The sequence below is a fragment of the Macaca nemestrina genome, chromosome 14 (assembly GCF_043159975.1).
Source record: "Macaca nemestrina isolate mMacNem1 chromosome 14, mMacNem.hap1, whole genome shotgun sequence".
Classification (NCBI taxonomy): domain Eukaryota; kingdom Metazoa; phylum Chordata; class Mammalia; order Primates; family Cercopithecidae; genus Macaca; species Macaca nemestrina.
The window spans coordinates 82,786,312-82,812,612 of record NC_092138.1 but is presented as its reverse complement, the minus strand read 5'-3'; the positions used below and the strand labels follow the sequence as shown (position 1 = coordinate 82,812,612).

General features: G+C 40.3%; 1 protein-coding gene and 1 long non-coding RNA gene across 9 annotated transcripts in view; one reads left to right on the top strand and one right to left on the bottom strand.

The window, feature by feature from the left end:
- Nucleotides 1-26,301, top strand: part of LOC105481077 (sushi domain containing 1) — a 138,925-nt gene that overhangs the window by 63,648 nt on the left and 48,976 nt on the right. For 6 of the 7 annotated variants that reach the window (XM_071078159.1, XM_071078158.1, XM_071078161.1 and 3 more), the window contains 2 exons: nt 9,221-9,330; nt 13,059-13,251. The exons of the other annotated variant lie outside the window; for it this stretch is intronic. In XM_071078159.1, coding sequence (XP_070934260.1) covers nt 9,221-9,330; nt 13,059-13,251 — 303 coding nt within the window. The remainder of the gene's footprint in view (nt 1-9,220; nt 9,331-13,058; nt 13,252-26,301) is intronic. 7 annotated transcript variants of the gene reach the window in all.
- Nucleotides 16,977-26,301, bottom strand: part of LOC139358197 (uncharacterized) — a 30,356-nt gene continuing 21,031 nt past the window's right edge. The window contains exons 2-4 of one of the 2 annotated variants that reach the window (XR_011612788.1): nt 21,021-21,174; nt 20,575-20,714; nt 16,977-18,715 (exon numbers count right to left, since the gene is read on the bottom strand). This is a non-coding gene — a long non-coding RNA (uncharacterized lncRNA). Of the gene's footprint in view, nt 18,716-20,574; nt 21,175-26,301 lie in introns of both variants that reach the window. The other variant, XR_011612787.1, reaches the window with a different exon arrangement.

Sequence of the window (26,301 nt, the reverse complement as noted above, 5' to 3'; positions counted from 1 at the left end):
ACAGCTCCTATTTGCTTTCTGAGATTTATACTCAGACGTAGTTGCTCCAGCCATAGAACTAGAGGAGGTCGAGAGATCCGTATCCTCTTGGTACCAGGCTGAATGGGCTCTGGGGTATTTTTTCTCAGCTGAGCCCTCAGGGAGTGGTGGCAAGTAATAAAAAGGCATTTAAAAGGAGAACATTAGGTGATGATCAGTCCACTCTCAAATACCCAAGGCAACAGAGGGTAGCCATGTGGCTTATCTTTGGCAGTAAACTCAAAAGTCATTTCTGGCCAGGTGTGGTGGCTCATGCCTATAATCCCAGCACTGTGGGAGGCTGAAGCAGGCGGATCATTTGAGGTCAGGAGTTCCAGACCAGCGTGGCCAACATGGCAAAACCATATCTCTACTAGAAACAGAAAAACTTAGCTGGGTGTGGAGGCGCACGCCTGCAGGACCAGCAACTCGGGAGGCTGAGGCACAGGAATCACTTGAACCCAGGGGGCAGAGGTTGCAGTGAGTGAGCCGAGATAGTGCCACTGCACTCCTGCCTAGGCAACAGGCAAGACTGTCTCAAAAAAAAAAAAAAACCAAAAAAAAAAAAACCAAGAGTCATTTCTTGCTCTTGCGTGTGAAAGAGGAGGTGCCAGGGAGGCTGACCTAGCAGCTTTAAGGGGATCAAGTTGAGAGTGGGGAGGTGGAAGCAGGGGCACCCCTAGGGTGCGGGAGGGTAGGTGTTAGCTGAAAAAAGGAGTGGAGGGAAGGAGCTTTAAGAAGTAGAAATAAACCTCATTGTACATAATTGTCACATGGGTTTTTAAAAACACTGTGACAATTACAGTAAGTAAAAAAAAAAAAAAAACCTCTGGTTATGAGGTATGAGGACTAATTAAATACTTTGTAGACAGGTGGGGCACAGTGGCTCATGCCTGTAATCCCTGCACTTTGGGAGGCTGAGGAGGATTGCTTGAAGCCAGGTGTTTGAGGTCAACCTGAGCAACACAGTGAGACCCCCATGTCTACCAAAAAAAAAAAAAGAAAGAAAGAACATTTAGCCTGGTGTGATGGTGCATGCCTATAGTCCCAGTTACTCAGGTGGCTGAGGCAAGAGGATCACTTGAACCCAGGAGTTCACCAGGCTGCAGTGAGCTCTGATCATGCCACTGCACTCCAACCTGGGTGACAGGGCAAGACCCTGTCTCAGAAAACAAACAAACAAAAAACCCTGTAGACAAACCTTGAGAAGTAATTGATGTCATTTATTTATTTATTTTCTGAGATGGAGTCTTGCTGTGTCGCCCAGGCTGGAGTGCAGTGGTGCTATCTTGACTCACTGCAATCTCCGCTTCCTAGGTTCAAGCGATTCTCCTGCCTCAGCCTTCTGAGGATCTGGGATTACAGGCACCCACTACGATGCCTGGCTATTTTTTGTGTTTTTAGTAGAGACTGGGTTTCACCATATTGGCCAGGCTGATCTCAAACTCCTGACCTCAAGTAATCTGCCCACCTCAGCCTCCCAAAGTGCTGGGATTATAGGTGTGAACCACCACAGCTGGCCGATGTCATTTATTATTTTGGGGGAGTTGAGAAAGTTCTTAATTAGCTGTTTGCTATCCCACTTAAACTGTACCTTAACCCGAGTAGCTGGGAAGTGACATAGATTCAGCAGAAATAGTTGAAAAAGTCTGCCAATCTTAACAATATAAAACCAACTATGAGATTATACAAATTAGGTCTCTTCATATTTGTATATAAATAAAACAAAATTAATTCTTTGCAAGTAAATAAAATGTAGGCAAAGATATTATAAAATTAATATGGTAACTAATCAGAGAAGCCTTACAAAATTATTAGTAAACTACTATAGGGAAATGTCTTTAAAAGATCATCACTCACCGGTCACTATTCAGTGAGGATGACAGGTTGCTGTTTGGCATCAGCTGTTTTTACTAATATCCAATTACCTGTTCAAGTTCCTTCCCCTTGGGAAAAACATGGTCTTTGGAGTCAGGCAGATCTGGTTTTGCCTCTTATGTCTGTAGTGAAGAGTTGGCTGATCATGGCTGAGTTATTTAATGTCTCTGGACTAAAGGGAATTGGATTATATTTGCAAGTTAATCTAGAGAGAATTAGGATTTATATTGAGCCATCCTAACTGGGAGCAAGGTATGTTTCCACATTTACTCAGTGTGTACTCAAGTCTTCTGTTTACTTATGCACTATTATAAAGACTTGTCATTCTTTTCCTCCAGATCCTGGACATTCTGTTCTGATTTCATTATCGGAGTTACGCTATTTTCCTTAAAATGAACTGGGAAGTTTTCCATTGTTTTTCCCTCTGGAATAGTTTATGTCACATTGGAATTATTCCCTTCCTTTAAAATTGAACGTTTTCTCAAAAGATCATTGAAGTTGCACCCCTTTAAGGGGATGATTCTTTGACAACTTTGTCAATTTCTTTCATGATTTTGGGTCTGTTTATGTTTCTGACATTTTCTTGAGTCAAGTTTTGTATTTTTCTAAAAAATATATATTTGGTTGATATATTACCCATATTGGCAGAATGTCAGATGGAATATTTGCTTTCATCTCCTCTGGGTCTATAGGTTATATAATCCCGGGTTATTCTGACTCCTAAGTTCGGTTCTCTTTCTCTTTTTAGAAGTTGATTGGTTTGGGTTGTGTATTTTATTACTATTTTTTTTTCCCCAAGGAATGAACTCTTAGGTTTTGAAATTGTTTTTCTTTTTCAAACTCACTAATTTCTCCTCTTGTTTTTATTTTTCCTTCTCCATGTTTCTCTCTCTCTCTCTTTTTTTTTTTTTTTTGAGACATCCAGCTCTGTCACCCAGGTTGGAATGCAGTGGTGCAATCATGGCTCACTGCAACCTTGACCTCCTGGGCTCAAGTGATCCTACCACCTCAGCCTCCCAAGTAGCTGGGACTACAAGCATGCACCACTATGCCTGGCAAATTTTTGTATTTTTTGTAGAGACAGGGTTTCGCCATGTTGCCCAGGCTGGTCTTGGACTTCTGGGCTCAGTTGATATGCCTGCCTCCGCCTCCCCAAGTACTGGGATTATAAGTGTGAGTCACAGTGCACAGCCCATATTTCTGTTAAATTGGTTATATTGTTCTGTTTCTAAATTCTTGAGCTGAATTTATAACAAAATTCAACTTATTTCCATTCTTTTCTGTTTGATAGTAAAAGTCTTTAATGTTTCTTTCTTGCAGATTTGAGCTTTGGCAGAATTCTTTAGGCATTGATACATGTTTCAAGGCATGATATAATTGCTATTCTGATTTTCTGTTTGACAGAATAATTATTTATATTTTAATAAGTATTCTCTTTACCCTTACTTTCAAAGCATTATATAATTACTATTGTGATTTTCCCTTTGAATAATTAATTATAAGCATTTTATACAGTGGTAGATTTTTTCTTTGTAACATTTATACTGTGTTGTTATTTTCTAGTTTTATTACATTTTGGTATGTTTTGGAGTATTTATTGACATTTTCTTGGGTCTTAGCATTTGACCAAGTTTGGTAATTTCAGTAGGTGCTAGATAATAAGGTAGAGTGTTTGTCTGTAAGGGGAGTAAGATCTACTATTAAGTCAACTTTATTAATAGAATTATTCAGTACTTCTGGTTTTTGTTTATTTTTAACATGGATTGCCATTTTCTGTTCCTCTTAGAAATTCTTATTGGTTTGTTTCACACATTTTGATATGATTTTTATGTTCATGACTGATATCTTTATTATAGATTCTTTCACTAGTAACAAATGGCTTGTTTTAGCCTGTTTAATACCTTTGCCTTGAATTATATGTTGAAAGTAATATTGTCTTCTTGATTTATTTGTGCTTGCATTTGCATGATATGCCTTTGTCTACTTTTTTCCTTCTTGAAAGCTATCTGAATAATATTGCTATAAATGTACTCTAGGAGACAGCATGTATTGACAGCCTTTCTGGAAAACTTTTATTTTTGATTAGATAAGTTATCCAACTTACATCATTCTTATTTGTGATATGATTTTCCTTTTATTTATTTATTTATTTATGAATGAGACAGAATCTCGCTGTGTCACCCAGGCTGGAGTATAGTGGCGTGATCTTGGCTCACTGCAACCTCGGCCTCCCGGTTTTAAGTGATTCTTGTGCCTTAGCCTCCCGAGTAGCTGGGACTACAGGCGTGAGCCACCACGTCTGGCCTCTTCTTTTCTTTCTTTTTTTTCTTTTTTTTTGATACGGTCTAGCTCTGTTGCCCAGGCTGGAGTTCAGTGGTGCAACCATGGCTCACTGCAGCCTTGACATTCCAGGCTCAAGCAATCCTCCTACCTCAGCTCCCAAGTAGCTGGGACCACAGTTATGCAGATCACTTAATTTTTTCATTTTGTAAATTTTTGTAAAGACAAGGTGTCACTATATTGCCCAGGCTGGTCTTGAACTCCTGGCCTCAAGGGATCCTCCCACCTCAGCTTCTCAAAGTGCTGGGATTACAGGTGTGAGCCACTGTTCCTGGTCTGCTTTTTCCCTTTTTAATGCTACTTTGCTGTGTCTTTTGTTTTCTTTTTGTTACACAGATTTTCTTTTCCAGTGAGTCAGATAGTATAGATTTTGTTTTCTTTTCTACAAGTGATCACATTTAAAAAAGACAAATTCTATTTGAGTGTGTATTTCTTTTTTCACCAGTGTTAAGACTGAAATATTGTTAACTTTTCCCTGAAGAGATAAGTTAGCATTCCTTTTATTTACAAAACTCCCTTTTATTTCTTCCCCTCTCTCTCCTCTTAGGTTATTGGTTTAGTATGGCATTATATTACCAGTTTCTTATTTTTAACATGTGTTATCTCTTCAAAGAGCTCACTCTTATATTGATTTATAGAAACCTTGGTAGCAATGATTTAACCTTGGGTACATGTTTTAATAGTTTCAGTGCTTATTGACAGTCTTTTCAAACCACATTCTCTATTATTTCTCTATCTCTATTTCTCTCTCTGTAGGGTGATTTGCCTGCTCCTCAGGGAGGCAATGGGATACTTTCTGAGTCCATGATGATCTGAGAATGTCTTTTGTTGCCTTCACATGTGAATGAGAGCTTGATTGAAGATAAAATTGTTGGGTCATAAACTTTTGTTCTTGGAATTCTAGAAGTATTTCATATTGACATTGGGAACTGGAAGCTTTGAAAGAAGAGTTAGAAGAAGGTGTGATTTTCTTTTTTTTTAAAATCCTGGCCAGGTGCAGTGGCTCATGCCTGTAATCCCTGCACTTTGGGAGGCTTAGGTGGGCAGATCACCTGAGGCCAGGATCAACATGGCATAACACCAAAATTACAAAATTAGCCGGCGGTGGGGCGGGTGGTGGCGGTGGTGTGTGCCTGTAGTTCCAGCTACTTGGGAATCTTAGGCACGAGAATTGCTTGAACACGGGAGGCGGAGGTTGCAGTGAGCCAAGATCACACCACTGCACTCCAGCCTGGGTGATAGAGCGAGACTGTCTCAAATAAATAAATAAAATATAAAAAATTCTATGTAAGCTATTTGATTTTCAGCTTATGTATCATGAAGGCTTCTTTAGCCATAAAATTTAAGACATTAATCATTTATTAATGTACCTGGCAAATGTTTATTGACCACCTATTATGTGTCTGATGTTTTTTAGGCATTGAGAATTCGATAGTGACACAGAAGTCTCTTCCTTCATGAAACCTCTGTCTGGGTAGTGGGCAGATGGAAATGTTCATGTTTTGCACTAAGTTTTCCAAGTACCCTGTGAGTTGCTGTTGTTGTTGTTGTTGTTTTGAGACTGAGTCTTATTTTGTCACCCAGGCTGGAGTGCAGTGGTGTGATATTGGCTCACTGCAACCTTCACCTCCTGGGCTCAAGAGATTTTCGTGCCTCAGCCTCCCGAGTGGCTGGGATTACAGGTGTGTGTCACCACACCCAGATAATTTTTGTATTTTTAGTAGAGACAGGGTTTCACCATGTTGGCCAGACTGATCTCAAACTCCTGACCTCAAGTGATCCACTCATCTTGGCCTCGCAAAGTGCTGGGATTACAGGCATGAGCCACCTTGCCCAGCCCCCTGTGAGTTTTTTGGTCTTCAGAATTTGGCTTAACTATATATTAGGAACATTTTATTTTATTACATCTCTGATTATTGCTTTTTTAAGAAAAGTTTGTTTTTTGCTCTTCAAATATCCCTATGTGGAATTGCTTGTTCGTCCACATGGGTTTCCCATTTTCTCCTTTTTATTGTCCATGTCTTTTTCCTCTGCCTTCTTTGAATATATAACAAGCTTGTTCTCTATGTGCACTTACGCAAATATGCATTTTTGCATTGACATTTCCTATCTTTACCATTTCCAATGCACTTTAAATTCTGCTGTTGTACTTTCATTTCCTTTTCTTTGGGTCTCATCTAGTTCCCTTTTTATTTTTGCTTCTCTCTACCAGTTTCCTCTCTGCTGTCACGTTCTCTTATTATCTCATCCTTTATCTCTTGTTTGAATCTATTTTAAAAAATTTTATTTACCATACAAAACAGATGCTACCTAATTTTACCATTGCTCAATATTTTCTTGTTTATAAATATGCTTGTTCTTTGCCTCCCGAGCACAATCTTCCTTTCCTTCCCTCTCCTTCTTTGTAGAATCATTTTGCAGTTTTTTTTTCCACCCTTCTGGATTATTTATCCTTAGAAGATAAAAATTCAGTCTAGGTCTGATATTTCCCTCATAATAAAATGGATGGCCTTCCCTTTGATCTTCCTTTCCATTGGATAATGTTAGTATGTTTATATCAGATCTCAGTATGAATGGATTTTCTGCTGGTTGGGTGATCCAGTGTCCTTTGGGCAGCAGCTGTGAGAAAGCCCACCACCCTGTGCTTTGTTTCTGAGCATTTTGCTATGATTGGTGAAGTTGTTGGCTTTGGGCCTGGCTTCTTTATGGCATTACAGCCTACCAAGGCAGGAAAGAGGCAAGCCCTTTCTGTTAACCCAGCCTCTCTGCCAGATGGTACCTTCAGGTCCTGAGGCCTCTACTTCGAAGTCCTTCCCTGTTACTAATCTACAGTGGGCTACAGAAGGGCTATTATTATTATTATTATTACTATTATTATTATTAGCAGTAGCAATAGTAGTATATATACTATTATTTTTAATATATACCTGATTGCCTATCAGAATTGCCTGGTGAGGTTAGGGATGTGGTGGTTCATGCCTGTAATCCCAGCACTTTGGGAGACTGAGGCAGGTGGATGGCTTGAGTCCAGGAGTTTGAAACCAGCCTGGGGACATGGTGAAACCCTATTTCTACAAAAGAAACCCCCCAAATTAGCTGGACTTGGTGGTGTATGCCTGTAGTCCTAGCTACTCAGGAGGCTGAGGTGGGAGGATTGCTTGAGCCCAGGAGGTGGAGGTTGCAGTGTAGTCAGGGTGACAGAGTGAGACCCTGTTTAAAAAAAGAGAGAGAGAGAAGAAGAACTGTCAGGTGAACTCTTAAAAAAATACAGATGTCAAAGCATTACTTCAAATCTGCAGATGTCTGGGTGATTCTGAGGTGCAGTTTGGGAACCACTGGGCTAAATGGCTCCAGATAGAGCATGGGTCATTGATTTGTCCTGTGACCTGTCTTGATTTTTCCATGGGCTCTAGTTCTCCTCCAGTTCTTTCTTTTGAAACTTTGGGACTACATTCCTTTGCTTGGAAGCCAGGTTGCACAGTAGGTCTTAGGGTCTTTCTTTAGCCCGGGCTCTTCCATACTGTGCTAAGCTGAAATGTCTTCATGTTTCCGCCTTGTGTATGGCAACCGACCCTTCTTTCCAACCCAGATGCAAATTTTGACCCATTTTTACTTATTCTCCATCACTTCTGTCAGGCTTGGGCGTGGGAAGTGGGAGCCAGATGCCTTTGTTCACATTGCCATCTTCCCCTGAATTCAGACGATAATGACTATCTTATGTGAAAATCATATTGAGATATGAACTGTGCAGACAGTACTTCTTCTGTTCTGCCTGTACAGAGACAGAAGCTTTATGTGGTATTTCTTACATACATGCATTTCTTACATGCAGACACTTGGTGTTCCTCAAAATCGCATGCATACATGTGACCATTTTCATTTCTTATGTCCTTATGAAATCTGTTAAATAAAAATTGTGAAGACAAAGGAGAGCACATATGATAGGTCTTCAAATTCTCTCTCATAACCATCTTTCTACACTTTCCAATTATAGGCAGGAATATTTTCCCCAGCTAGTTGCCTTGTGCTGAATATGTCAGTGATATTGAAAATGCTGTGGACAATTCTGATCTTGACTAAAATAATTTATTGTTCTCATTCTTAGGTAGCAGAAACTCCCACAGGAGAAATACACATTAAAGGTAGTTATAAAATAGCTTCTCTTTGGTAGACATTTACACCTTTCCCATTGGTAGAAAAAGTACAGTCTTGTTTGTTAGGAAATTTACTTTTTCTTGAAAATCACTGATGTTATTCCTGACTCTGTTATTTCTTTAATTCATTAGTAACAAATCTATCCTTTTAGACTACATTAAGAAAATAGAACATTGTAAGAATGAATTAGACTACAGGAGGTATGAAATGACATTTTTTCTGTACAATGGTTAAAACAAGTCTGCTTTCTGATTATTTTATTGCCTTAGTACTCAGCTGAGTAGCTCTTGAAATACTGTGTGCTGTGAAAGCAAATTTCCTCTTGCTTGGTCATCTACTTTCTGGTTATTTTCTAGGTTGGAAAGCACTTGCTCTGAGAGTTTAAATCTATAGCCTTTGATTTTTATTTGCCACTTTCCTTATTCTCAGACTTCCTGGCTACTGCTATGCTTACCTTCATGACATTTTACTATGGACAATCCAAGTGACAGGATTAACTTTCTAAAAATATCACAGCTTTCTTTATTATTTTATGGCAATTATTAAATGTTTCATTTGCTTATCTAAGCGGCCTGTGACATAAGAAAAGCAAGCTGAATTACTTGCTTTTACAAACAGGAAGACTGAGGTTCAGTGACTTAGCTAAGGTAATTACAATTGAGAAGTTGGAGAGCCAGGACTTGAAGATAAGTCCATTGATGCCAGATTTAATATTATTCCTCTTAAACACCCAATTGGCTCTCTTAAGGTGTCAGAGTTTCACTTGCATTCAGCAGTGATGCATTTTGCTAATTTGGTGCAAACTATAAGTTTCTCTCTTGTCTTTTAGAAGATGATCTCTTAGAAGATGATGGAATATTCAATATTTCAATATTTAATGAAACTTGTTTGCAACTGAACAGGCATTCTAGGAAAGTTGGATCAGAACACATGTACCAAGTAAGGAGATCTCTTATGCTGTCTATTAAAGAATTGTGTCATTTAAAACTTTGGGTGATCTCCAAGTAAGTATCCAAAGTATTTAAAAATGAATGAACTTCTAGACAGTTTGTGATTTTTGTTTCTAGAGATGGATGTGAGATGTGAGATGGATGTAAATGAGGAACTAACTTGAAGCAAGATACTATATTTGGTGACTTGCTATCATTTTCTGTGCCTGGCATTTCAAGCTTATATTTTATTTTAGTGCATTAAATAATACAGCTTATTTTGCTATCAGATTCACATTTGGGCATGGAATGTGTGTGTGTGGTTTTTTTTTAGACTGAGTTTCACTCTTGTTGTGCAGGCTGGAGTGCAGTGGCGTGATCTTGGCTCACTGCAATCTCTGCCTCCTGGGTTCAAGCGATTCTCTTGTGTCAGCCTTCCTGAGTAGCTGAGATTGTAGGCATGCGCCACCATACCTGGCTAATTTTGTATTTTTAGTAGAGACGGGGTTTCTCCATGTTGGTCAGGCTGGTCTTGAACTCCCGACCTCAGATGATCTGCCCACCTGGGCATGGAATTTTAAGGAACTCATTGGATGGCTATTGGTCCTCATTTAACTTGATATTTTCTTAAACATCATGAGTAAAATGATAAGTAAATTCAGGCAGGAACTGAGATTTATTTTTGTGTCATTTTTAGTGCCTAGCAAGTCATCTGGTGGACAGTAAATTCAGTAAGTATTACATTAAAAAAATTTTTTTTTTTTTTTTTGAGAGGGAGTCTTGCTCTGTCGCCCAGGCTGAAGTGCAGTGGCGCCATCTTGGCTCACTGCAAGCTCCGCCTCCCGGGTTCACGCCATTCTCCTGCCTCAGCCTCCCGAGTAGCTGGGAGTACAGGCGCCCGCCACCACGCCCAGCTAATTTTTTGTATTTTTTAGTAGAGACGGGGTTTCACTGTGTTAGCCAGGATGGTCTCCATCTCCTGACCTCGTGATCCGCCCGCCTCGGCCTCCCAGAGTGCTGGGATTACAGGCGTGAGCCACCACACCTGGCCAAAAAAAAATTTTTTTTTTTTTGAGACGGAGTCTTGCTCTGTTACCCAGGTTGGAGTGCAGTGGGGCAATCTTGGCTCACTGTGACCTCCACCTTCCAAATTCAAGCGACTCTTGTGCCTCAGCCTCTCAAGTAGCTGGGATTACAGGCGTGCACCACTATGCCCTGCTGATTTTTGTATTTTTAGTAGACACATCGTGTCACCATATTGGCTAGGCTGGTCTCGAACTCCTGACCTCAAGTGATCCATCCACCTCGGCCTCCCGAGGTGCTGGGATTACAGGTGTGAGCCACTGCGCCCAGGTCAGAATTAATTAATTTATTCTATTTACCAAAAGGATATCACGTATTAGGACCTGGAAGTTTCCAATTCAAGCTAATAGAATATATAGGTAAACAGGCAACTACAATATGGTATAATGAGTGCTTTGACAAAAAGTAAATTAATAATGGAATAATAAGAGTAAATAAGTATAAAAAGAGAGATTTTATTTGTAAGTGTGTGTGGTTCCAGGTACAATTTTTTTGTTTTTTTTGAGATGGAGTCTTGCTCTGTCATCCAGGCTGAAGTGCAGTGGTGTGATCTTGGCTCACTGCAACCTCCCTCTCCCAGGTTCAAGCAATTCTCCTGCCTCCGCCTCCCTAGTAGCTGGAATTCCAGGCATGCGCCACCATGCCCAGCTAATGTTTGTAGTTTTAGTAGAGATGGGGTTTTGTCATGTTGGCCAGGCTGGTCTCGAACTCCTGACCTCAAGTGATCCAGCTGCCTTGGCCTCCCAAAGTGCTGGGATTACAGATGTGAGCCACTTGCCAGGCCCAGGTACAATTTTTTTAACCAGAAGCAAAGACTGTTATACTGAGTCATAGAAAATAAGTAGGAATTGACCGGGCGCAGTGGCTCACGCCTGTAATCCCAGCACCTTGGGAGGCTGAGACAGGTGGATCACGAGATCAGGAGATGGAGACCATCCTGGCTAACACAGTGAAACCCCATCTCTACTAAAAATACAAAAAATTAGCCAGTCGTGGTGGCAGGCACCTGTAGTCCCAGCTACTCGGGAGGCTGAGGCAGGAGAATGGCATGAACTTGGGAGGTGGAGCCTGCGGTGAGCCAAGATCGGGCCACTGCACTCCAGCCTGAGCGACAGAGCGAGACTCTGTCTCAAAAAAAAAAAAAAAAAAAAAAAGTTAAAGGTTAATTTGTGTGACATGTGAAACACTCTTAAATTGACTGGAAAAAAGTCAATATTTGAAAGTGTTTTGCTAAAGAGAATAGACATATTGCCTAAACACGCATGAACACATTATGCCTCACTAGTAAGTGGTTCAAAAGAATAGGGGACTGCTAGACCGTGGGGGAACAGCTCCGACGATAGCACAGTCTAGGTTGTGGCCATGGATATGGGTGGCAGAGGTGGAGTGAAGGAAGTTCATAGCATTGAGCTCTAAGAACTCTGAGGCCAATATTTGATGGTTTACCTGTAAGGACCTTTAAGTTATCCAAGAGAATTCAAAGAGTTTGAGAGAGAAGAATCCTTATGAACCACGTGTCAGGGTCTTGGATGACTGTGGAAATTGATAGAGAAGAGTGAGGGAATAAGGACGGATTGCGGGTGGTATAGACAATGGTGCTAGCATCAGTGGCAACACTGAGCATATGTCTCCACCAGCTAATGCACACTAACTGATCAAGGGCTGATCATATTACTTATGGGACCTTCACGAAAGTTTTTTCCCTATAACTCCCTGCTGGAGCTGGCAGTGCGTAGAGGATGATTTGTGTGATATGACTCCACGGATCAAAAGCCCTTTTACCAGAGGTCTAATAGGAAGGATCCAGTGAAGTACCATGGCATTTGCTTTGAATGCATAATCTGGGGTGGTCCCCATATGTTTTTGTTTTTTTTCCCCTCCATGGGCAGGGTTAAGGAACCCACCTAGTTTAAGTACACTGTTCTATGAGGCTTGTCCATGGATTTCTTACAATGAAAAGAAATTAAAAGAATTTTGGCTGGATGCAGTGGCTCACACCTGTATTCCCAGCACTTTGGGAGGCTGAGGTGGGAGGATTGCTTGAGGCCAAGAGTTCGAGACCAGCCTGGGCAACAAAGTAAGATTCTGTCTCTACAAATAAATTGTAAAAATAATTATCCAATAATTACTTAGGTGTGGTGGCGCGTGCCTGTAGTTCCAACTATTCGGGAAGCTGAGGATCACTTCAGTCCAGAAGTTTGAGATTGCTGTGAACTAAGATTGTACCACTGCACTCCAGCCTGGGTGACAGAACCAGCCTCTGTCTCAGAAAAGAGAGAGAGAGAGAGAGAGAGAGAGAGAGAGTGAGAACTATTCAGAAGGGAAGGAGAAAAAAAAATTTTGCCCATTAGCTCCAATGTAATCTCTTTCATTTGGGTGATAATCAAGGGATTATTTTAGAATAGACTAACATTTTCTTCATCTGAGATGTAGTTAATGCATTTTAAGCTTGGTCCTATATCTGATGGTGAGGACAGGTAAGGTAGCTTTGTAAAGTCCTTCTTCAGGTTAGCTTGCTACTATCTTAAAAATAATTATAAGTAGGCAAGGATAAATAAAAGGAACTTTCTTGCTTTAACTCCATTTTGCTAATAGTCTAGGCACCTGTTAGCCAACGGAAAATTTAATGCAACACTTTCTTTTAATCTCATGCAGTTTACCGTTCTGGGTCAGAGGTGGTATCTGGATAACTTTTGTCACGCAACATCGTTTAACTTCACAACGTGGGAGCGAGCGCCTGTAGTGTGTTTGGATCTGTACCCTGCGACTGATTATACAGTGAACGTGACCCTGCTGGGATCTCCTAAGGAGCACTCGGTGCAAATAACAATAGCAACTGCCCCAGCAGGTGGGTGTAGATGTCTCTCTTTCGTGTGCCTCAGGACAAATTGCCTATGTGAATTGAGCTATGCAGTGTGTGGGAGGGGGCATAAGAGTGCTAGTCTGGGAGTCAAGAGACAGGGGTTCCAGGTCTAACAAACTTTGTTAGCTGTGTCTGGGGTTCAGGATGCCTGAACCTTACCACTTATCCCCTTCCCTGCAGGGTACTGGCTCGTAGAGGGCACAGACCAAGGGTGAACTGATTTATTCAGAGCTCCCTGGAAGTCCTAAATTGAGAATTTTGTAAAGCATTTTGTCTCTCACCCCAAATTTAAGACAACTGAACCCTAAGGGTATTCATTATTGGCAACTAGAACCAACTTCCGGGAGACAGAAACGTGGGTCCCACTGTGTCAGGCACTGGCAGGCAAAATGGCTTCAGGACTGGGCCATGTATAAGCACATTAACTTGACATAGAGAACAGAGGCCTGATTAAGGTCAGGCTGCTTAGAAATTCTTCCCTTGCAGCCTTTTGAGGAAGCCACCTAGGTGCCAACTGTATTAACTCCACAGCTCCCCCTAGTGGGATGGCTGTAGTGCAGCCATCACTACTATTTCTTTTGTTCTTTAATCCTGTGAGTTTATCAGACACATTTATGGGCAACCAGAAGAGGCTGCCCCTTTGAAGGAAAACAGCAGAAGAGGGTAGGTCCTGCTGCTACCTCCCTGAGGCCTCTCTGTGATATTCACCACTGCTTTTGTGGGTCAGGGTGGGCAGTTTGGCCTTTGCATTTAGAAGACTCTGGGCCGGGTGTGGTAGCTCATGATTGTAATCCCAGCACTTTGGGAGGCTGAGGCGGGCGGATCACCTGAGGTCGGGAGTTCGAGACTAGCCTGGCTAACATGATGAAACCCTGATTCTACTAAAAATACAAAAAATTAGCCAGGTGTGGTGGTGTGTGCCTGTAACCCCAGATACTCGGGAGACTGAGGCAGGAGAATCACTTGAATCCAGGAGGCGGAGGTTGCAGTGAGCTGAGATTGCGCCACTGCACTCCAACTTGGGCAACAAGAGCAAAACTCCATCTCAAAAAAAAAAAAAAAAAAGACTCTGAAATGTGTTAGACTCTCATGAGGGCCACATAGCACTTGAGGCTGAAACTTCATTTTTTTTTTTTTTTTTTTGAGATGGCGTCTCGCTCTGTCACCCAAGCTGGAGTGCCGGGTGCCATCTTGGCTCACTGCAACCTCCATCTCCTGGGCTTAAGTGATCCTCCTGCCTCAGCCTCCCGAGTAGCTGGGACTACAGGCGCATACCACCATGCCCAGCTAATTTTTGTATTTTTAGTAGATACATGGTTTCACCATGTTGGCCAGGCTGATCTCGAACTCCTGACCTCAGGTGAGGTCTCCCAATTCAGCCTCCCAAAGTGCTGGGATTACAGGTGTGAGCCACCGTGTCCGGCTTCAGTTTTTATCCTATTTTTCATATCAGATTGAGCCTAGCACCTTGTCCTGTCTGTATCAGCAGAGTTTGCACAAGGAGCACCTCATGACAACATAAACCTACCCCCCCAACACATTTTCAGCTGCATAGTAATGCTCGCAAATTGAATATGAATTCCCTCCAATTATTCAATTCTTAGAGAAATAAAAATCTATAAATAAAATCTGGCTGGGTATAGTGGCTCACGTCTGTAATTCCAGCACTATGGGAGGCTGAGGCGGGTGGATTGCTTGAGCTCAGGAGTTTGAGACCAGCCTAGGAAACATAGTGAAACCCTGTCTCTATAAACAATACAAAAATTAGCTGGGTGTGGTGGCACACACCTGTGGTCCCAGCTACTTGGGAGGCTGAGGTGGGAGGATCTCTTGAGCCTGGGAGGTTGAGGCTGCAGTGAGCTGAGATTGCGCCACTGCACTTCAGCCTGGGCAACAGAGCAAGATCGCCTCAGATACAGAAATAAAGAATAAATAAAATCCACCTCTCCTTGTAAAATAAACTAATATGTAAAGGCATGAAGTCCCCAATTTTTTCTATCCTACATCTTTTCTGCTGAATCTCAGCCAGAGTGTCCTGCTGAATGGAGAGTGTGTTCTAGCTGTTGAAACCAAGGAATCTTGTTTTGTAATAGATGCTACTCCTTTGGTGTACAGGGGAGTGGCAAATGCTGAGGTTTTGAAGCAGGCACATCCTTGGCATATTCTAGGAATGTCATGGAAACCAGTATGGCTGGAGCAGAGAGCTGGGGACAGTAGTGAGAGATGAGGTCTAAACTCTAGCATGAGTATAATAAATGAGAGGCCCTTGGTGTTAAGTTCAGAAAGAAGCCTGTTGTTATCTTCTCCTTTGCCTCCCTAAATTACTAGTAGTAAGTAGAATGTAGCATGCCATAGTTCACCCTCTGTAGGTTACCAAGCAGTTTGGAGTTTACCACGTGTCAATTTAAACGTAGATTGGGAAATGTCTTCTTATCAGGGTAGTTGGATTCATTTTGTACTCTCCTTGAAAATTTTAGACATTTGCAGTGGTGGCTCTGGGTCTTTCTTGATGCCCGTTCCAGGGATTTAGAACCTTTCCATTTTCATTGCTCCCTTGAGCCCTATTTCTACCGAAGCTTCACCATTGCTGAAGATCTTTATCTGTTTAGTGAAAGAGCCTCCCTTCTTTCTGGGCAGGACACCCCATATTTATCTTAGGAAACTCTTCAGGTGAGATACATTGTCTTGCATGCTTCCTTTCCTGTCTCCATTTCTCACTCTTTTCTCTGAATTTCTGTAAACCCAGAAAGATTCCCTAAATTGTTTTAGTTCTGGACTCCACAGGGTCCTATTATTGAATGTCTGCCTGTGAGTCCTACTTCCTGGTTAGGAGATTTTCCCTTTTGTCTCCCATGGGGAATTACCCTCAGCTGATCTGTGAGCTGCTGTTGGGTTTCCAGAACCTGAACTTTCACTGGTCTGATGAGGTCCAGGAAATCCCCTGGACTAGTGGCATTTCACCCAAGCCCTAGCTTCTTGGAATTGAATTTCCAAGACTTAAATGGTCGGTGCTTCTTTGATGGGAACTGAAACACTTCTTCTTGTTCCCGCTTCCTTTTCTGTATAAGAGATAAGCCTGCAATGTTCAAGGTCCCTCTGAGAACATTCTTACTTAGCAGGTCCTGCTCAGGTCTAAGCCTTTACCCTTCCATCTAAGTTGTTTCTGTTCCTTCTTTATTGCCAGGTAGGACTCATACCTTTTCTAGGTCTTAGTATTTTCCTTCTCTATATTTGCTTTTTGTTTTCAGACTTAGATTTTTGTTCTCCTCACATATTACTTTGGAATCTGCCTCTGAGGTCTCTGTAGAGAAAGAATGATGTCACAGAGCTCTGGACCTGCCGCAAACATCCAGTGTTAAAATACCTTCTTCCACCGGGCATGGTAGCTCACGCCTGTAATCCCAGCACTTTGGGAGCCCGAGGCGGGCAGATCACGAGGTCAGGAGATCGAGACTGTCTTGGCGAATGGTGAAACCCGGTCTCTACTAAAAATACAAAAAAATTAGCTGGGCGTGGTGGTGGGCGCCTGTAGTCCCAGCTTTTAGGGAGGCTGAGGCAGGAGAATGGCGTGAACCCGGGAGGCGGAGCTTGCAGTGAGCCGAGATTGTGCCACTGCACTCCAGCCTGGATGACAGAGCAAGACTCAATCTAAAAAAAAAAAAAAAAAAAAAACCCTCCCAATTTCATTTTCACTAGGAGGCATTTCTTTCTATCAGTTCAGCCTAAACCCCAGCCTGGGCTTGATCAATTGTCGTTCTCCCTGGACATTGTTTAATACAGCTCTATTTCTCAGGCAGATGTCCTTATAGCCGCTGCAATACCTGTTGCCTCATCTACAAAAACAATGCCACCTTGAAACTCACTTAGTGATGCTTGAAGAATTCTACACTGATCATTCTGTTTTTAAACATGTTCACATTTCTCTAGCTTTGGAGTATCACAGTTCTAGTTATTAAGGAAGAAACGAAGAGTTCTCATTAATGCCTATTCTCGTTCCCCTATTTAAAACTTTTCCTTGTCATATTTTTCTAACTGAGCCAATATGATTTCAAATTTTCTTCTTAGTGTTATTTCCTCCACTTGATTTCATTCTCCCTAATCTTATCCTTTCTCCCTAAATCTTATCCTATCTGTGAGAACAAAACCTGTTTTGGAAACTGATTTCATTCTTTTTTCAGAGATGGGGAAAATCTCATTTCTAGGAACAGAGTTCTAGGTATACACTTTTTGTTATTTCTTTTTAGCATTTGAGTTTGTAATAATTCCACTGGACTTTTTTTCTACTTTAACTCCCAAACAATTTCTTATCTAGAATCCCCAGTCTGAGTTTCTGTGAAACAGATCATCTAGGGCCATTTAAAAGACCTTGGTGTTGGAGTGAACTCAGCCTGTGGAGAAGCCATGGATCCAATCTTCCTGCGGTTCTCTCCTTAGCCCTGGATGAAATTCCAAACGATATAAAGAGAAACGGAATTTTGGCAAGCTAATCTAGTGTTGTCTACTAATATCTAGCTCCCCAAAATGCTCTTTAAAACCTCCCACTATTGCTCCCTCTGTGCATATTAAACTTTAGCAAATATAGCAATTACCTGGAGAGCTTATGAAAACACAGGTTCCTGGGCCACATCCCAGAGGTTCTGATTCAGTAGGCCTTTGGAGAGGGGAGCAAATTTTCATTTCTAGCAAGCTTTCAGGCCTTGCTGATATTGTCAGTCTACATTTTGAGTTGCCTTGCTCTAACCACATAAACCTTAGCTACTCCTGGGCAATATCAAAGCTCTTGCAGGCAGAGACATAATAAGAAAAGAAGGACTAAAAGAAAAAAGTGGAAGCTAAAATAATTCCATCTGCTCCTGCCTAAAAACCCAGTGTCTTAGAGCTTTGTCTGATTTGCAAAGTTTTCCTGGTAATCAGATATCTACCTACCTCATCTGTTCCTGAATTCCAGTTGCAGAGATTAGGAGCTCTCATCTTCCCTCATGGTGCCTTACTCCCCTGTGGCAGCTCTTATCTTTATACTCAAGACCCCAATGAGTATATCTGCCTTTTGCAGGGAGATACTGAATCTTATCTCTCCTTTCCATATGAGATTGCACAGGACAAACAGATAGATAAATGACAAATATCAACTTTATTGATCTGGGCAAGTTTCCAGGAACTCTCTCTCCAACACTGAATTTCAGGTAAAAGCTATATTGAAGGATGAGGTTTAGCTGTTGTGGCCAAGTAGAACTTCCTACTTACTTTCCCCATGGAAATATGGGCAGGTGGCTCTGGAAGGGAGCCTTGCCTGGCTTACCCACCCAGTCTCAGGCTGAAAAGCAGAGGAAAGGGTGGTGGCAGACACTGGTTACTTACCTCTTGAAGACCGGAGATACCCAGAGTCCCCCTTGTACCTGTGCACAGGCGGGTACCAGAGAGCAAGTCTGCATTTTGTCTGGGTGGCGACCTGTAATATATGAACTTATTACTTGGAAATGTGACTCAAGGAATGGCAGTCTCCTACCAGTTAGGTTACGTATATACTGTTCTTTCCTTGAGGATTAACATATGGGGAATAAGGAGAAGCCAAAATTGTCTTTTCCTTTACGGAACTGGAAAGACAGGTAAATAGCAACCTTTGATACACTCAAGCAAGGTCACTGATCTCTGTAATTATCTTGAACAGGAAAGGTCCATTATAGTTGTAGGAGTCTATGTTAGGAAAGCAATTTAAATTACTTTTAGGTTCCTTCAAATTCATTTGTTTTGAAGGAAAAATTTGTCCAAATTTCTTGGTTGATTTACCATCATTATTTTATTTATTGATCAAATTTCATGTTCTTATGGACATAGATAGTTTATTCATATACTAAGAGCATGACTTCTTTGGTTATTATTTATGTTGTCTTTCTTCTGTTTTATGGTTTCTTTCAATTTTGTTTATGATGTTTTTGACATATAAAAGTTTTAGATTGCCATACAGTCAAATCTATTGATCTTTTCCATTGTGATTCATTACATTGTTATTAAATGTAGAATTTTTTAAAACAAAAGAGTATTTATATTCTGTTTTATTTCTAGGAAAGACTTTAAGTGACCTGCATGGGTATATAAAATAAAAGATAATAGGTTAGATGTCTAGGCTAAAGAAGAAAGAAAACAAAAACAGAGACATAAAAAATATAGGAATAAGGTTAAGAATAATTCATGCCCTTATAACCTATTTACTTGTTCATTAGTGCCTCACAAATTTAGGTTTAAGTTTTCCCATCCAGCCAGAAAGGGAACCATGGCATTGTCCATAATGTTACAATGAAGCAGTGTTTTTCAGAAGTACAATTCTTTTTCAACATTAAGAATCAGTTAGGAATTTCTGATTCCAGGGGGTCTCATAAACAGGACAGTGTCTGAGCAGCATTTTATGAGGATTTTATAAGGCTATTTTTTTTATATTTCCCCTGAACACAGAAAAGCACAATTCAGTGTAGAGTGGCAGAAAAGATGCATTAGAAATGCCTACTGTTTGCTGATCTGGCTTGATTCAGGGGTAGGATTAGGTTATTTAGATTATTTGGAGGTATGACTGGAGTCCATTGCTTTCAAGCATTGTTTTCTAAATATTGTTTCCCTCAACTGAGATTTGATGAATGTTTGGTGTCACTGAGCTAGCAACTGTTTTCTCTTATAAGGACCCACGGAGCAATTGTTCTGTGCTGCCAATTGAATAACAAGGACTTGTGCTTGAATTGAAGGCTGCCCTCCTCTGTTGGAAGGTTGAGCCTAGGGAGCTGAGCCAAGGGAATTGTTTGAATCTGCTCTGCCGATGAATGGGTGATTGAACCCTCAGAATTCCTCTCCATATAATATAGTCACAGGTGTTTAGCTTGAAAAATTTCACAGTTGTTCTAACCAATACCAAATTTGTCTAAAGAAAAATTTCAAATAAAAAATTCAATAAATTTCAATAAAATAACAGTAAAGCTCCCAGCTTTATCCTGTTGCCCTCTTTAAGATAAACTGCTCCCCAAATGTAAATCAAGGATAACTAAGATGATACTACTATTTATAGAGCAGTTATACAATAGTAACTTTGCTTTCAGGATAGTTGATTTATAGCTATTCTTTTTGACAATATTTAGCTTGCAAAGCCAACTGTCTATATAGGCTACTTCTAATTAGAGATTTAAAAATTGTTATTATTTATGTACAAAAGAATGCTTTTTTTCAGTTCCTTTTAGCAGAAGATTGCATGCATTTAGATATTCCCAAAATAATGTTGGTAAATTTAAAAAAATCCTACAAGGAGAAGGAACAGAGCACTCTTACCGGGGAGTAAAGCCCTGATAGAAAACCATCACTTTGAAGGTGGCTTTCTGCTGCAGGTTTTGAACAGCGTGCATAATTTGAGATCTATGTGGACTTGATAAAACTTCCTTGTAATGGATTCCTCTTCACAGAATTACAGTCTGAACAAAAGATAATAAAGACCATAAATCATTTAATGTTGTTTCCGATATTTTTCCACAGAATGATAAATATTATAACAGCATTCTGTGGTTGAAGCGTTGTGCCTGAAGTCTCCCTCCTTTTCTTACACACCATTAGCCTAAGAAACCCATACTTGCAGTTGGTCAAGCCAGAAATTGGCATGTATTTTACATGGAATATACAATCATCTGAATATGCCAAGTATGGAGAGAGTAAATGTTTGCTCTTTTAACAGATAAGATAGTGACCTTGTAGATCCAGCTTAGTGGGACCATATCCATTACCTTTACACATAAAGATGAATGTTGTTTAGAATTGGAGCCTTCCACTAAATGGGTTCTAAGTGGCTCTGAAGGCAATAGATTCATCTCATTCTTTTTAGGACCTTCATTTTCTAATCATGCGTACAGACAGACTCCAAAACTGTTCTCTCCTAGGCTGAAATCAGAGAAAGGATCACATACATTTTAGTCTAAAATATTCCTTAGTACCATGCAAAGGAAAGCTAACTACAAGATATTTTAAAAACTTTTATTTACATATAATTTTAAAATTTGATATAATTTCAAGTTTTTCCCTTTCTTGCAGTCCTACCCCTTCCTGTAATATATCCCACTTGGTCATGGAGTATTGTCTTATGTGGTGTTAGATTCTGTTCACTAATATTTTCTTTTGCATTTTTGCACCAATATTTATAAGTGATGTTGGTCTACACTTTTCTCTATTTTTTTTCCACTATCTTTATCAGGTTTAAGCACTGGTATTTTCCTTTCTTCATAAAAAGAATTTGTAAAGTTTTCTTCATTATTTATGCCTGGGACAATTCACATAGCATTTGGACTATCTGATTTTAGATGGTTTGGTAGAATCCATCAAATTCTATGAAATGATCTGGGTATGGGGCTTTTCTGTGGGGTTGTTCCTTGATGACATTCTCAATTTTTTCTATGGAAATTGGTCGGTTTAAGCTTTTTCTGTCTAATGGAGTCAATTTTGGTAAACCAGATTTTCCAAGGAATTGCCTATTTCATCTAAGTTTTAAAATTTATTTGTGCACTGATCTGCAAAGTAGTTTTGTTTAACTTTCTGAAGTTTCTTCTGTCTCGGTGATCTTTTCTCCCTTTATCTTTATTTTCTGCCCCCTTTCTAAGTTAAATTAGCTAAGTGGTTTGTTTATTTTATTAGTTTTTCTAAGATTTTGGTTTATTAATTGGATATACTATTTTTTTCTCTCTCACAATATCAGGGATTAACAAACTATGACTTGCAGAACAAATCTGGCCTGTCACCTGTTTTCATAAACAGTTTTATTGGAACAAAGGCAGAGTTGAGTAGTTCTGACAGAACTGTCAGCCTGGAAAGCTTAAAATATTTACTTATCTGGCCCTTTATAGATAAAACTTATTGATTCTTGCTCTATATCATTAATTTCTGTTTTCTTTTTTTCTTTTTTTTAAAGATGGAATCTTGCTCTGTCACCCAGGCTGGAGTGTAGTGGCACAATCTCAGCTCGCTGCAACCTCTGCCTCCCTGGTTCAAGCGATTCTCCTGCTTCAGCCTTCTGAATAGATGGGACTACAGGCGTGTGCCACCACGCCTGGCTAATTTTTGTATTTTTAGTAGAGACGGGGTTTCACCATGTTGGCCAGGCTGGTCCTGACCTCAGGTAATCCACCTTCCTTGGCCTCCCAAAGTGCTGGGATTACAGGTGTGAGCCACCGCGCCTGGCCAGTTTCTGCTTTCATAGTTATTATATCTTTTCTTATATTTTCTTTTGCTTTACAAAGGTAGTTGTACTATATCTTCATTGTGACTTGTGGCTTTTAGCATTAAAAATTGTCCTTTGTCATATTTAGTTCTTTTTGATTTGAATTCTACTTTGTCTTATATAGGGATTGCAGTGCCTACTTTCTTATGGTTTCAACTCCGTCCTATTATTTTATGTTACAACTACTATATGTATTGTGTTATATTTTCTGCATTTCTTTCTCTGTATGATAGATTTTCTTTGCTTTTATTTATTAATTTTTGAAGGAAGGTTTATATTTTTCTAGTGGTTACCTTTGTACCTTTAAAAAATGCCCTGACTCCCTTCTGTTTTCTCATTTAACTTTTCACCATCTGGTTTGTCAGGTTTGTTTGTTTGTTTGTTTGTTTGTTTGTTTTTAAGACAGGATCTAGCCCTGTTGCCCACACTGGAGTGCAGTGGATTGATCATCGCTCACTGTAGCCGCAACCTCCCAGGATCAAGTGATTCTTTTGCCTTAGCCTCCTGAGTAGCCGGGACTAGAGGCGTAAGCCACTGTGCTCAGCTAATTTTAAAACTTTTTGTAGAGACAAGGTCTCACTTTGTTGCCCAAGCTGATCTCAAACTTCTGACCTCAAGTGATCCTCCCACCTTTGGCCTCCCAAAGTGCTGGAATTACAGGCGTGAACCACCACACTCAGCTGGTTTGTCAGTTTTTTTTTCTTTTTGAGATGGGGTCTCACTCCCAGGCTGCAGTGCAGTGGCATGATCATAGCTCACTACAGCCTTGAACTCCTGGGTTCAAGTGATCCTCCAATCTCAGCTTCCCAAATAGCTGGGGCTACAGCCACCATGCTTGGCTAATTTTGTTATTTTCATTTTTTATTTTAGTAGAGACAGGTTCTCCCTATATTGTCCAGGCTAGAACTGAACCCCTGGCCTTAAGCAATCCTCCTACCTTGGCCTCCCAAAGTGCTGGGATTACAGGTCTGAGCCACTGCACCTGGCCTGGTTTGACAGTTTTTAATGGCATACTTTAATTCATGTATTGCCTTTATGACATTCAACTGTTGACACAACTGATTTATTCTATTTTCCTTTTTCTGTGTCCCTTTTCCTCTCAGTTTTTCAGTTGCATTATTTCTATTTTATGAAAACATATAGCATTTATATATCATTCTTCTGTCTCGCCCCATCTTTATTTTTGTCTTAGAGCTACAGTTGAATATAGCAAATGTTTATCACCAATCCTTTTACTGAAGTTTCCCCAGTTTATCTCTTGGATGAAGCTCATTTTCCAGTAGATTCTTTAAGAGCACAGTGTTCCTTGAGTTCTTGGATATTTAGAATTGTTTCTCTATAGCCTTGACACTTGAAAGGCAGCTTGGCTAGAGATAAAAATCTTAATTCACACTTTCTTGATTTGAGTTTCTTAAAAAGATTCAGTTCTTTTGTTGCCTTGCTTTCTATGTAGCTTTTGAGAAGCCTGATGCAGCCCGATTCTTTTGCCCTTGTATCTTATTTGTTTATTTCTTTGAGTGAAGACCCTGAGGATTTCTTTCTTTATCTTTAAAATCTCATAGTTTTACTTGAATACATTTTGGGGTTGATTGTCACCCCATTTTGCAGTCAGATTTCACAGGTACCCAGTGTATCCCTTTAGTATTTCTACTCAGGCCTCTTTATTCTTGTAAAGTTATCTTGAATTATAGTTTTAAACACTAATTCTGTTTCATGCTTGTTTATCTTCTTCAGATAATTTAATTATACGTATGTTGGATCTTTGCCTGTATTCCGCTTCATTCACTTTATTTTTGACCCTTTTAACTTCTTTTTGATCTCATTTTAATTATTTTCAGTTGTTTTCCTGTATTTCTTCAATTAAATCTACCCTTCTTTAGGCACCATGGAATTTAGTCTTTATTATTTCTAATGTGATTTTGTATTTTCATTTTTTTCCCTGAACTCAGTCACCTGTTTCATTTCCTCCCTAGTTTTTTGTCCATTTATGCTTTAAGTTTTAAATTTTCTAGGCCTGGCTCAGTGACTCACACCTGTAATCCCAGCACTTTGGGAGGCTGAGGGGAGCAGATCACTTGAGGTCAGGAGTTCAAGACCAGCCTGGCCAACATGGTGAAATCCCGTCTCTACTAAAGATACAAAAATTAGCCAGGCTTGGTGGCGCACACCTGTAATTCCAGCTACTCAGGAAGTTGAGGCAGAAGAGTCACTTGAACCCAGGAGGGTTCAGTGAGCAGAGGCTGCAGTGAGCAGAGATCGTGCCACTGCACTCCAGCCTGGGTGACAGAATGAGACTTCATCTCAAAAAGAAAAAAAAACGTTTAAAAATGTCTGACTTAAAGAGTTTTCTTCATACCCCCAAATGCTTGAGAATACTTATTTCAGTTTACTAATGTATAGGACTCCCCTACCACCCTACACCCCAGTTTGTGGGTTTAAAAAAATGTAGAGCTTTTTACAAGCTGCATTGTTTTAATTTTATATATATGTATATTAAATATACATATATCTATAATATATATGTATATTAAATATACATATATGTAACATATACATATATGTATAATATATATGTGTGTGTGTGTGTGTGTGTGTGTGTATATATATATATGAAATACAAACTGCTTTTGTCCATTAATTCCAGGGACAGAATTGCTGGTTTAGGATGGTTAACAAGATTTCTAGGTTAAGAGTGCCCTCTTCTGTCACTGAGTGAAATGCAGTTTCTTTAAAGGTTTTGTTTTGTTTTTTGATAAGGCTGGGCATGAATCATGTATTCTCAGTTTAGGTTCTCCTTTGCTTTGTAGGATCTTGCATTTCCCTCTCTCTTCTGTTGCCCACCACTGCTTAGTCTCCAAAGGACACCCATTCTTTCCCTTTTATCCTTTTCTTTCCCAGAAGCAATGCCTTTTTCTTACCACTGCCTGACAACTCATGGACTTTTAATCCTTTCCTTGTAGTCAGCGCTCTGACTATATACCAGGTCTCTTTTCTTTTCTTTTTCATACAGTAGAGTTTCTCTTGCTGGGAGTGAACCTAGCTTACTCTGGGCCACCTTGCTTCCCTCTTTTCTATTTCACACATCCCTTCTAGCCCCCCTTGCTCTTCACAAGGACTTGCGGGAGATTGAGAGATAATTTTGCTGGAATTTCATATTTACTTTTCTATTTAACATGTGTGTGTGTGTGTGTGTGTGTGTGTGTGTGTTTTAGAGGCAAGGTCTCGCTTTGTCACCCAGCCTGGAGGACAGTGGCAGGACCACATCTCACTGCAGCTTTGACTTCCTGGGCTCAAGCAATCTTTCCACCTCAGCTTTTCAAGTAGCTGGTACTACAGGCTCCCGCCACCATGCTCAGCTAACTTTTTTGTTTTTTGTAGAGATGGGTTGTGGTGAGGGGGGCGGGTCTCGCTATGTTGCCAAAGCTGCTCTCAAACTCCTGGGCTCAAGCAATCCTTCTACCTCGGCCTCCCAAAGTTTTGGGATTACAGGCATGAGCTACTGCACCCAACCTTAACAGTAATTTAAAGTTTGTAATGTTTTCTGTTCTCCTTATGACAAAAGCTCATAGGTAGCTTGGCACAGGAAGTAGTTTGGCACAGCTCCTCTTGAGTCAGATGATCTAAATTCAAATCCCAGATCTGCCACTTACTGTCTCTGTAACTTTGGACAAGTTATTTCACTTCTATGTGTCCCAGTTACCTTAACTGTGAAAATGGGATTGACAGTATCCACATCATGGGCTCATTGTGAAGACCAAATGGGTTAAAGCATATGGAGAAACAGCACAATACCTAAC